The 12,504-nt window shown below is 40.7% G+C and overlaps 1 protein-coding gene across 4 annotated transcripts in view; it reads right to left on the minus strand.

Moving 5' to 3' along the window:
• The window catches only part of TMEM117 (transmembrane protein 117), a 188,762-nt gene that overhangs the window by 166,597 nt on the left and 9,661 nt on the right, over window positions 1-12,504 (minus strand). The window contains exons 1-2 of one of the 4 annotated variants that reach the window (XM_063155183.1): window positions 10,206-10,341; window positions 7,254-7,558 (exon numbers count right to left, since the gene is read on the minus strand). In XM_063155183.1, the coding sequence (XP_063011253.1) occupies window positions 7,254-7,530 (277 nt within the window). In that variant the 5' untranslated portion in view covers window positions 7,531-7,558; window positions 10,206-10,341. Of the gene's footprint in view, window positions 1-7,253; window positions 7,559-9,265; window positions 9,385-9,473; window positions 9,543-10,205; window positions 10,342-12,504 lie in introns of those variants that run through there. The other 3 variants (XM_063155185.1, XM_063155182.1, XM_063155181.1) reach the window with 3 other exon arrangements.

Genomic DNA, 12,504 nt, shown 5'->3' on the forward strand with positions numbered 1-12,504 from the left:
TCCCAGCAGAATCACACAGAGAGAAATGTTCGTTTGTGTGTGAAGGACCTTCATGCCACTTACAGCCTAAGGGGACCAAGGAAATCATGTTCTCCTAGGGACTCTTCAGCAGGCATATGGCAAGGTGATGTTCCACACTAATATCCTCTCCATCTCCTCCTTGTATGGGATAATGATACATGAAATTTGCCCCTGCACTAGGCTGCACCTGCACTATGCCCATCAGGATGCATCTACTAAGAATAAGCTCAGTTCTATTTCTGGAAATTGGGGAATGGAGACACATCATTCCCATAAGTGGCAGGCATCATTCCAAAATCACTCCTGGCTTCAAACAGAAAGAAAAATATGGAACTCATGTCAAAAAGATCAAAACACAGATTTGACACATCAATATGAAATAGCAATGAACTTATTTTTAGTTTTAGTCACTGGATGCTAAATATTATCTAGAGCTTTCCCGTTATGGAAAATCTGACACACGTAGCTCTTCCTGCACTCTTATGCTACTGCTTGGGGAGTGGGGTATGCACCTCCAGTAGAACAAAATCTGCTACCAAGAGAGAATAATCTTTTTGTAGCTATTGCCTGTATTTCTCCAATTAAACTCTATAACTTACTACCCAAAGACTGATTCCACAATGAAGGCTAAGTGCAGACAACAGCAGTCTTCTCATTGAGTGTGAAAAGAGGAAGCAGTGAAATGTTATGGCTCTTCTAAAAATAAGAGTAAGAGAAGAAATTAGGAGGTCACTTGCATGCTTTTCATTTATATTTGAAAGGTCACTTGTGGTCTCCCTCATGAATGATGTAAAGTTTAAAATAAACTGATATCTGAAGTATTGTCAGCTTGCCAGAGCTGGAATCTGATGAGCCTGCAACTCATTCAGTGGCTGGCTGAGAGCTTCTTCTTTTTATGTTGCTGCCTTTTTTTTTTTTTTTTCCTTTAATTTGAGGATTCTGGCTCTCAGAAATGCTTGCTCACAGTCATTTGTGCGTTATTATTAGCAAACTGTTAGACTGGCCCCTTGGCACACATTTTGTAGGACCAAAATAATTTTATTGTATTGCTTCAACATTTTACTGGTACAAAAGAGGTGAACTGACCCTGAAGCAATCACAGCAGACCTTGAATACCTTCAACAGTATTAACCTGGTCATTGTTATTAAAATACTGAACAGGCTCTTGAAGACAGTATTTTTTACCAGCTATCACATTAGTTGTTTTCTATCAGGCTGAAGTCATCAATGGAAAAGAAAGAGCAGGAACAAAGTTGCTGGGTTTTAAGTGACAGTCCTTAGTGTAATGTAAGACACAGAGCTGACAACAGAAAAGAATATGCTCTATCAATCAACTTAGAATTTTATGCAAGTATTGCTATATGCACACCACTGGTTTCTACAGATGGTGGTATAACTGTTCCTATCACTACCATCAAACAAGAATGGGAAGCAATCTGGCTGGAGAACAAGCATGCAAAAATCTTAACAAATCTATGGGAAGCTTCTTTGGCCAAACAGATCACATGGCTCACTAGCTATTTCACAAGCACCACTATGAAAGTGATATGCCAACACCAGCAGCAATACTTCTGCCTAGATTTTACACTAACATGATCCCTAAAATATCAGGATACTAACTGACCATATATGTAATATTGTATGAATTTATCCTTTTGCCTAACATCCACTTTTCCCATGTAGTGCACCATCATCCTGAGCAAATCCCAGTCTGCCTAATTTCCACTTGCAATCTTCATTCAGTTAATAAACCCCTTAAATTTCAGCATAAAAGGTGACACTGAAGAGTCTGCTTTTAAGACATTTGCATGATCTTTTAGAGCCTTCCAGAGAAGATGTTTGACAAAAAGAGTAATGTTTTCAGATCACATAGCCTTGGTGAGTGTTTTGTTTGAAACCATCTATCATGAAATTGCTCCCAGCATGGCACTGCTGTCCATTAAAAAATCTGCAACATTTGTGTGCACCCACAGTTCAGTGCAATTCCTGTAATGAGTGATTTATTCATTTATCCCAGTGTCTATGAAGCTCACATTATCATTTAATTTTAAACAAACTGCATACTGTGAACATTTGTAAGAGAGAAACCCATTAAATTTAACATTAATTCAACGGCTCTAATTTACTCGCTGTATTATGATTCCTCCATTTTAAGAAATACAGATTTAGCTATATATATCTTGTTTGCTGTAATTTTTTATAACACATTAAGTATTTCATTTTTCCATCCACGCCATTTAGAAAGGAACTTACAAATATAAATCTAAGAACACTCATTGGCAATTGATTCAAATACAAATACAATACAAACATAGTCTCTGCAATCAGGCTTTTAACCAGATTTTAATGCATCTTTAAAATCAGAAAAATGGACAAGTAGAAACATGTACATTTTGTAGTAAGGTTTTAAAAACTAATGTATCTAATATGCAGCAGAAGCTAAGAATTAGTACACATAAAGACCAGTCAAAGCAAAAATCCTGGACTGAAAAAAATAAGGTATTTTTCCAAGTATACTGCCCATTTATGCATACTGCTAAAAGTCTATTCAAATTGAAGACTTATTTTTATATGTATAATCTCTAGGCTTTTTTGAGGTTTTAATACCTTTCTGGTCGCTGAGCTTACTCTCTTATCCAGAGAAAGCTTCAATATTGTCCCTAACATGGAGTTTTTACAGTAGAGGGGCATGGATTAAAATACCTATTGTACTGGGCTCAGTGATAATGATTTATAAGGATCATATTTATCTATACTGATGCAAAATACACAACCTGAATTTTGGGCAAACTTCCCCTCCCCCGCCCCCCCCACTGAACTCAGAATTTAGGTCTGAAGTAGTGCAGAAGAGCAACTGTGAAGATGCTGAGCAGGTGCCAATTAAAACATACACTTTCTATACCTTAAACACTGTGCTATCTTCCATATAATGCCACAGAGCAATATGAAAAATAGGCAAATGCTTATTTAGGAATTTCTTTTAAGTAAAGATTAGAATGGATTTGTTGAATGCATAGTGTCATCAAATGGGTCAGTTTGTAATAAAGCAGAAAATTAATCAAGCAGATTTAAATAAATCTGGTTTAAATAAAGCAGAAAATTAATCAAGAAATTACCTCTTTATCTCAAGTAATTCTTTCATACAGAAAGAAAAATCAAACCAGGGGTATGTATCTTTATTTTTTATTTCCCCAAACTCCCAATATTCTTCTATGACCTTTCACTTTCCATTGCAAAATTAAAAGCACAGCAGAACACAATACCTAACCAAACAGAAGATATGCTTAGTGATGGATCAAAATAACACAGTGGATAACAGCCAAAAGACAATGTTAAAATTCTACTTGTTCTGACCACATGTCATGAATATATAAGGAATGTCTTAGATAAGGGCTATTTTCCATTGAAATATTTATCATGGGAAACGTTTATCAAATGAAATAAACTATTTTTTGACTGAAGAACAAGAAAAGTAATTGTTTTCTAGTCTTGTTTTAAGTAATGAGGAGTGTCCTGAAGGATTCCCTGAAGATGATACCACTCAAAGGTTGCAACAAATATTATCAACAGAAAACATTCCACTATGTCCTCCAGCTGAAATCTCTACTTCTCATCAATATAGTTTACTTACTTCCTTATCTCTCTGTAAGCTCAGAGTGATGAAGCCTAAATCAGGTTTTTAGCACCTGTCTTCTTCCACTTTTAGACACATAAGGTGCTATTTCTTTTATTTTTTTAATCCATGACAGTCATGGCTATCAGGCAGTGATTGTCACAGATGGTAAACTGTATTATGACACCGTTCTAGCTACACTATCTTTCTAGTTTCTATGCAAACTCAGCAGCAAAGAAATACAGAACACAAAGAATAAAAAAGCAGAAAGGCCATAGAGAAAGAAAATCCTTTCCTCTTCATTTAAAGTGAGACAGGCAGACTAATCCTTTTCATTTTCAATTTGCAGCCTCCATGCTGAGCCAAGACCTGACATGGGGAAGATTGACTGGTGCTATTTGGTTTCCTGACTGCAGGAAGTTATACACAGGCCACAAGAAACAACCAGTCACAATTTCCTCTGCAAACAGAGTTTAGCAGAGAAAAAAAAAAAAAAAACCAAAAATAAACAAACAAGGATTTAAATCCAGAGTGCTCCTAAGCAATTATACATTAAAAAAAGTAAAATAAAGAAAAATTACAAAAGTAGGAACTACTTAAAGAAATAGACTAGAGAAATTAAAAACCATAAAGGGGTGAATTCATTAACTGCTTGATGCCAGAAGATCCAGAGGACATATTCAATGAGGATCTCAATAAAAGGAATAATTTCTAGGCAATGAAGTCATTAAAGTAGTAGCAAATAACAGGCAGAAAATATTTCAGCATGGGTGTACAAATCTCTTGGAGACACAGAGATACTTGAAGCTGTAAACTCACATTCTCATCCCAGCAATGTCTATCCACACAGCCACACAGCCACATCAGTCAGCAATACAGTCAGCTCTTCAGTCCCACTGCCTGCCATCTGCTCTCAGTGCATCGCCAGCAGCATTTCCACTGCCACACTGTGTGGGTGCAGCCCCACAGCACTGGAGCCAGCACAAGCTATGGCTGCCACAGCCCCCAGCTATCCTGGCTGCACAGTCCTTGGCCATCTCATCAGCACTGGCACTCAAGTGATCACAGCACTTCAAGGAGCTGCTGCAGATGACAGCAGAAGCAATGATTTTCCATGAGTTTGGCTGCCTGAGCTGGCTTGCTGCTCTGTCACATCAACAACAGCACTGGCTCAGAGTGATGTGGCTGGCATTAGGAGGGTGGGCTTGTGACAGATCCACATTGGCTCAAATTGCCATGAACCTCAATATGCAGCCTCAAATCAGATTGTACCTACACCCCTGCTGCTTGCCCAGACCACAGCCACAAATATCCATAAACCAGCACTGCCTTCAGGGTCAGGAATTTCTTCCCCATTAGTTTCCTCTCAATGCTGACCCCATCTTGGTGCTGCCACAAACATCAGAATGGTCAGACATGTGATCCTTACAGAAATAAAAGATGGGTGCTGCTAATATGGGTAATATCCTGTTTCACTGAGCAACTGCACAAAGCAGCAGACACTGACAGACTTTCCCTGTTTGGCAGCAAGACTGAATCAAGCCACTTTAACATTTATGTTTAGCTACATATGATATTCACTTACAAATCCAGAAGGAATTATCATAATAACCTACCTAGATAGAAGATAATGACTCTGTTGTCAGAAAAATGTGTTCTCAAAAATAAAAATTCATGTCTTGATGAGGTCATAGCCTATAAAAACTTGTTCCACTGGTTGTCTAGCCTTTCAGATAAAAAAAAAATGCTGGCTATTTGCCACTTCCAAGCACTGGACCTTGCATTACATATGCTGAACTAAAAGTTCTGCCCTTCAAATTTGAGCAAGTCACTCTCTAATCTTCCCTTTATCCTCTCAATCCTCTCACTATTGGGCAAATTTTCTAAATTTATCATCAGTTTCATCACTTTTCCTTAAACATCTTCAGTTTAACAAAATTTCTCAACTGAGGAAGCCAGAATTGAAAGCATTCTTTGGTAGCCCTTGTACCAGGTAAAATCCTCTCTTTATGGGAACATTTTACATTTACCATTACACTATGGTAAAACAGCTGAATAGTCTTCATGATGCTAAATTATTTTTCAGAATAACTACTTCAAGAGAAGTCTGTATTAAAAGTCATTTGATGTGGCTTTGCTTGTTCACTCCTCAACACAACGGCTTTACATTTGATTTATTGAAACAATAGTGGCTCTCTCTTGATCTTAATAGAACGAGACAGACTAAGGAAACGGCCTATTGCTCATGTGCTTTGAGGTGTTCCAGTAACCATCCATCCTGCAGTGCTACCAGAATAAGAATTTGGGGGTTGTCCATCCAGACCAGCAGCAACACACCCAGAATCAGATGTTTCAAACAATAGTGCAACTGGCAGAGATGTAGGAATGTGCCCCCTGTTGATGGAGTAACCAAATTATCCTTTGTCTCCTTAAAAAGGGAATAAGCCCAAAAGTTTCTCTCCTCAGTAAGGTAAAAAGACACCTCATAGGACCTTGGGGACTTCACCTCAAACTTAAGGAAAGCTAATTGGACAGAAGCAAAAAAAGTCCCGCCTACACAATTTACTAGAAAAAGAAGATAACAAAAGGAACTCATCGCTTTTGTGAGGTGTTCTAGCAGGAGCAAGAGCCTGTTGCCCCTGGCTTGGGTTTTCTCTGTAAAGAGCTTTGTTATTTTGCCATTTGTTAAAACTTTTCTGTTTCCAACACTACCACAGAAGCCATCCTGCTCATTTTATGCCATCTGAGATGGCTGAGCTATCTCAGGTGTGATATAGGTCTCCAAGAGCTCATAAGATCTGGCTCAAGGAGACCCCTAGATTTGGCAGAACCAAAGAAATCTTTTCTACTGAAGATTTCTTGTTATCTCTAGAACATAGAGACAGCCTGGAGCCTTCAGATGCAACATTCTCTACAGGTGAATTAAGACAACAATGGATATTTTTCTATCTCTATATATTTACACCTAAGTTCTCAGTCTCAGATTTTTTTTTCCAGAGCCATTTCATCCCCTTCAGTTAGTTCATGTACGGTACATTCCTCAGTTAAGTCACAGCTTGTGTATGGAAACATTTTCTGTCATGTTTTTCCCCATTTCCCACTTTTCCATTTTACTGATTTGCTCTTGTACTAAAACAGAGACTGGTCCTACCTCTCTAGAACTCTCATTTTCACATGGGAGCTCTTCAGCACAGCTCTGCTAATATTTACAAGAGCGCTTTCACTTAAGTGTCTTTTGACAAGACATGAAGAGCTGCTGCCCCAAGGAAGAATTCCTTTTCTTCAAATTGTTGAGAAATTACATAATAAGACATAAAAACTTTTCTGATAGTGCAAAGCAGTACATTTGTAACACAGAAAAATTGAAAGTTACTGGCCTCCCAAGTATTTAAGACATGTCAGCTTTCACTATTTTTACCCTTTTTTGACTGAAGTCATTGAGAGTTATGCTATGGCATTAGTTTCCATCACAGTGTAAGCTTTGATGTACTGAGTTCTATACAGCTCTAAACAGTAGAAGTGATTAAAAGCAAAGTTTACTAAATTGCCATGAGTAGAAAGATAAATGGAAAAGTCAAAGCCATTACCAGGAAGTCAGCAGATGCATCTTTTAACTTACCAAACAAGCACTGATGGAAGAGAAATTTCCCAGCTATCAGTCCTGTGAGAATGGCAAGGAGCCACATAAAGACCTTCAAAAATCTCCAGCCTCCTCCTTCAGGATATTTGTTTGTTACAAAGGAGAAACAATTACCAACAACAATAACATTGGCTTCTGTCTGGCTGTGGGATACTGGGTCCTCAGCAAATATTAAGAAGTTAAAGAAGATCACTAAGTAAGCCACAACTAAGCGAGACCATGGGTGCTGGAAGTAGTAGCGGAAGTCTTTACCCATCCTCAGATAATGCAGAAGTGGGTTTTGCCTGTAAAGACACAAATGCGTAATGTTATATGAACTCCAAATTCTCAGAGTTTAGAAGAGACTCACACATTACAAAATCAAATCATTGCAACCTTGTCATCAGTAATTTTTAATATTTTAGACTTGACTAGAAATGAAAGTTTCAATCAAAAGATATTGTAGATCCAGACACAGGAAAAACTGAAATCTCTCCCTATTCCAATGTAAAAACAACAACCAAACATATGTACATTGCAGCACAAGATTTTCAGTTTCAAATAACTATACTTCATGCACCTCCTCCATAATTGGGCATGAAAAGAATGAATACAAGAACATGGCAAGACACCTAAAACCCAGATTGCCTTTCCAGCCACACAAAAAATACAACACAGATTTCACAAAAAAATTATGCTAAGCCTAAATGAAATCTTTTTCCATGTAGGAGAAGGATGGAACCAGCCCAGAAGTTCAGAGGTCTTCTACTGGAAGCTTAAAAGCATATGACCCAGAAAGATCAGAAACGTGTGCTCACATGAAAGAATAACATCTTGGAAAAGTTTCTAGAATTAATTCCTGCAAGTCAGGCAAGCCTGTATAAATCTTTTCACTGACTTCAGAGAGTACACCTATATTTTCAAAACCATAAAATAATACACCCTGAAAACAGGCTGTTCTGTATGAATGCAAAAACTGTATTTTGAAACCTGCCTACTTATTAAGTACTGCTACAGAAACATGCAACTGACCATGGACCATTTTAGTTGTTTGCCATTTGATTTCTTTTTCTTTTATTCACAACCAATTAGTTGTTTCACCCTCTTCAACCACTTTGTATGCACAAAGATACAAGGTCTTTGTGCTGTAGAACACCAAAATTATTCAAGCGACACAGTGTGTAGGAAGAAAAAAAATGTGTCTAGTAATACTGCTTGTTTATTACAGCATGATCCTTCAAGGATACAGTGGCAAATTTCTGCAAATGTCATATGCCCTGCAGAAAAAAACCCAAAACAAACAAGAACCAGCCCACAAAAGACCTAAACCCCCTATCAATTACTCATCCCTTCCTGGACTTCTAACTTAGGACTTCCAAACTTAGAAATGGCATAAATTTCAATGTCTCCCTTTAGTTAGTCCCAAAATTATTTAATTCCATAACCTAATTTATATTAGTAAAATTGCAAGTAATCCTGTACCTAATAAATGAAAAGGATAAAAGAACCCCTCGACAGATTCAGACAATGCATTCAGTAAATAAAAGAAAGGAATAATATTCCATTATGCATAAATTACATATGAAAAAGAAAATAATACCACATTACAGAGTTTAAAAGTTGGCACAAGGAAGTGTCGGTCCTTCGAAAACTTTATGAAAAAAACTGATTTAAAGTAGGGGTCGTTGCCGAAGAAAATACCACTCTGGGGAGATTAAACTGCCTTTCGAGCCATAAGGATGCCCAAAGCTATTTCTTGTTCTCCTTTCGTTCTGTTACCATTAAGAAAAGTTTTGGTATTTCCTTATGTGTATGAGCCATCTTAAAATCCGAATGGGGCCGGAGAAAAACAACTACACGTCCTGGTATTTTTGACAGCTGCCGGATAGCCGAGAGTTATCAAACACCCAGCTGAAGACGCGGCTTCTTAGGAAGCGTTTTATAGCATCGGAAACCAATATTAGCAACAGCAGCAGCGACAAATTGCTAACAAAAATCCTGCTCCTACCCACCTCAACGCCGAAATCGCGGGTGCCGACAGCGCCGCGGACCACACGCCCGTCCCAACCTGTTAAATGGACCGGATTGCCCCTGCCCCCGGCGCACACCGGGACCCGCGGCCGCCTCCCCCGGCGCGGTAGCTGCGGCCGCCGCCGCCCCGCCGGGCACCGGGCCACGGGCCCCCGCAGCGCCGCCGCCCGGGCCGCCCGCCGCACTCACCGCCGCGGGGATCCGGCGCCGCGGGCGCGCTGCTGCTGCTGCTGCTGCTGCTGCTGCTGCTCCTGCTCCTGCTGCTCCTGCTGCTGCTGCTCCTGCTGCTGCTGCTCCTGCCGCTGCTGCTGCGGCGCGGCTCGGCGCCCGCCCGGTGCGGCTCCCGGCGGCTGCCGCGGCCGGCAGGGCCCCCAGCCCCTCGGGCGCTGACAGCGGCGCTGCTACCGCGGCGTCCCGCCCCCCGGCCGCCGCGGGAGGCAGCGGCTGCGGCGGCGGCGGCTGCGCTGCTCCTCTCGGCTCCGCTCCGCTCCCGGGCGCGGGAGAGCGGCACCGGCAGTGCCGCAGCCGCGGCGGCAGCGGGCGGCGCCGCTGCGGCAGGGTCCCGGCGCCCCCGGCGCCCGTGCCCGGCCGTGCCCGCCCCTCCCCCGGAGTCCGCCGGCAAGGAGCCGAAACGTGCGCGGTGCGCCGCGGGTGTCTTTATTCACCCCCGGAAAGGGTGGCCGGGGAGCCACGGGGGCTTGTCCAGCCGCCCAGGTGAACGAAACCCGAGCAGCACTCAATTCCCATCGGTCAGACTCCAGGATTATGCAAATTTACAAACACGGAAAACAGGCGGTCAAAACTGGCTATTTATTATCCCAAAGCAAAAGTACAGGGCTGGCAATAACAGCCGGATCACTCAGGAGCTATGAAAACCCTCATATTTGGGATGGGAAGGAGGTCTACACCCAATTTACTTACTTGGAAAGGGGCTATGCTGAGGCTCCAGGGTGCACACCCAGTCTGTACGGTCACTGTGTCGGGCAAAATGCCCCTGTGCTGCCTGCCAGAGTTGTTGACGTTGCACTTCAGCCGAATTGTCAACCAAAGCCTTTTAATGTGGGATGTGGTCCCTAGTGCCAGTGTGCTGGTATTGCTGACATCCCAGGAAAACGTTTACAGGATGCCCTTAGCATTGCATTAGACTGGGATTTAATGCAGTATGTACTAGTTCTGGTCATTGCTGAAGACAGATAAAACAAACTTGAAGTTGCTAGACACAATATATTTTTGGGAAAAGTCAAGTAGCTCCATTGGAGTGGGTATCTGAAATTTGGCGTCAGACAACTGGCTGCTTCAGGCCAAGGTATACAGGAATGTGGCTGAGATCCACTGAGAAATGAGGAAGGCTCTTTAGAAGAGTCATGTTGCAAAAGACCAGCACAATCAGAACAAGCAGCTGAAGATGACTTGTGAACCCCTTCTGTACTTCTGGCAACACAGTATTATGTATTTTTGTAAATAAATGTAATCGCTATTGAAGATGTCCAACATAATCACCACATTATCTTCCTCAGTGGAATCGTCTGAGACCCTCAATTTTATGTAGAAAGATGCAGTATTCAGTATTTCACACTAACACACCCCAAGCTATCTTTACAGTAAAAAGAAAATTCAAAAAGCAAAATCATCATGTGCAATGTGAGAGTACAGAAATACAGTGAAAGCACTGCCTGTTCATGCAACAGTTCTGTGTGTACTGCCACGCTTGCAGAACTCTGTCTCCTTATGTTCAGCTAATGAGAATCCACAGAGAGGGAGGCAGCATGCACTACAAAGAGATCATACTCTTCATGCACCTACACACCAAAAAATATTCTCTTCAGCTCAGATTGGAACCCACGCTACTACAAAACATCCATGAACGTTTTTTTTCAGATAGTAAATCAGTGAGCAAGTTTTTGAAGTCACTAAGTTAATAAAATGAAAATCATCTACTTTTCTACTAAAGTAACCAAAAGCATAAGCGCTCCATATATCTCCCCCAAATTTCATGTTGTTCATTTGCTGTTTTAAGAGGAAGCTGATATAATTTTTAAAAGTGTAGTGTTTCACTCATATATAAAAAAAGATGGACTGCTCCTATTTCTTCTTTTTAACCAAGCAATCAAGATTTACTGGATGAAATACACACCTGAATATCAACAATTAACAAATAATCTCAGTAGATGAGACTAATCAGGCCTGCTCACTGAAAGCCAGGGACTGCCTGCAAGAGAAGAATATAAACAAACTCTTACCTACAAAACTGTCAGCAAATTAAAAAGCCAGAAGTAAAACCAGTAAATTGAACTTAAAAAGCAGGCTGAATCAGGACAATGAGTCATCTTGTAATGTTAGTTTTGATACTTGTGAATGGAACTAATCTATCGACACTCCTACTACAAAATAGCACTCGTGTAAAGGCTGCCATTTTACACCCAATTTCCAGCAGAGCTGTAAGTATTGAACTAACCATATATTGATACTACTAATTGATATTACAGTATCAATTTTTGTCTGAGTGTCATTTTACACTCAGATATGAGGAGTCAGCACAATAGTCTGTAACTGGAATGTTCTTTTTGTAATAAATTATATGAAACTTCTAATATTTCAGTTTGTGCCCATTGCCTCTTGTCCCTCACTGGATATCACAAGGAGTCTGTCTTCATCTCTTCTCCTCCTATCAGGCTTTTAGACACATCAATAAGATCCTCTTCCTTGAGCTTCCTCTTCTCAAGGTTAAACAGTCACAGTTTTCTCATCCTATCCTCCTTCTTTCATTTGTGGATGCACAAATGCCTCTTCCCTGGCATGCTTCTCATTAAAGGTACTTAACTCCCTCAAACCTCAAACCTCCACTACTCAGAGATTGTGCTCTTAATGTATTTTTCTTCCATCCTGCTGTTGTAGGTTGATCATGTCCAGCAGGTAAGCACCCACACAGCTGCTAGCTCACTTCCCCCTGCCTCCTTCCCCAGTGAAACAGGGGAGAGAATAGGAGAAAAAGAAAGAAAACCAGTAGGTCAACTGAAAGATGGTTTAATAAGTAAAGGAAAAGAAAAGTGAGAATTATAAAATGTATTAAGTAAGGACTAAAAAAATATATGCTAGGGCAACCACTCACCAAAGCCCACAGAAGACCATCAGTCTCTGATAAACAGCTTTGAATACACCCTCTATCTCACCCTTTTCCTCCACCCTGTTTTATTGGTGGGCATGACGTTATGGATTATAT

The sequence above is a fragment of the Melospiza melodia genome, chromosome 4 (genome assembly GCF_035770615.1).
Source record: "Melospiza melodia melodia isolate bMelMel2 chromosome 4, bMelMel2.pri, whole genome shotgun sequence".
Taxonomy (NCBI): Eukaryota; Metazoa; Chordata; class Aves; order Passeriformes; family Passerellidae; genus Melospiza; species Melospiza melodia.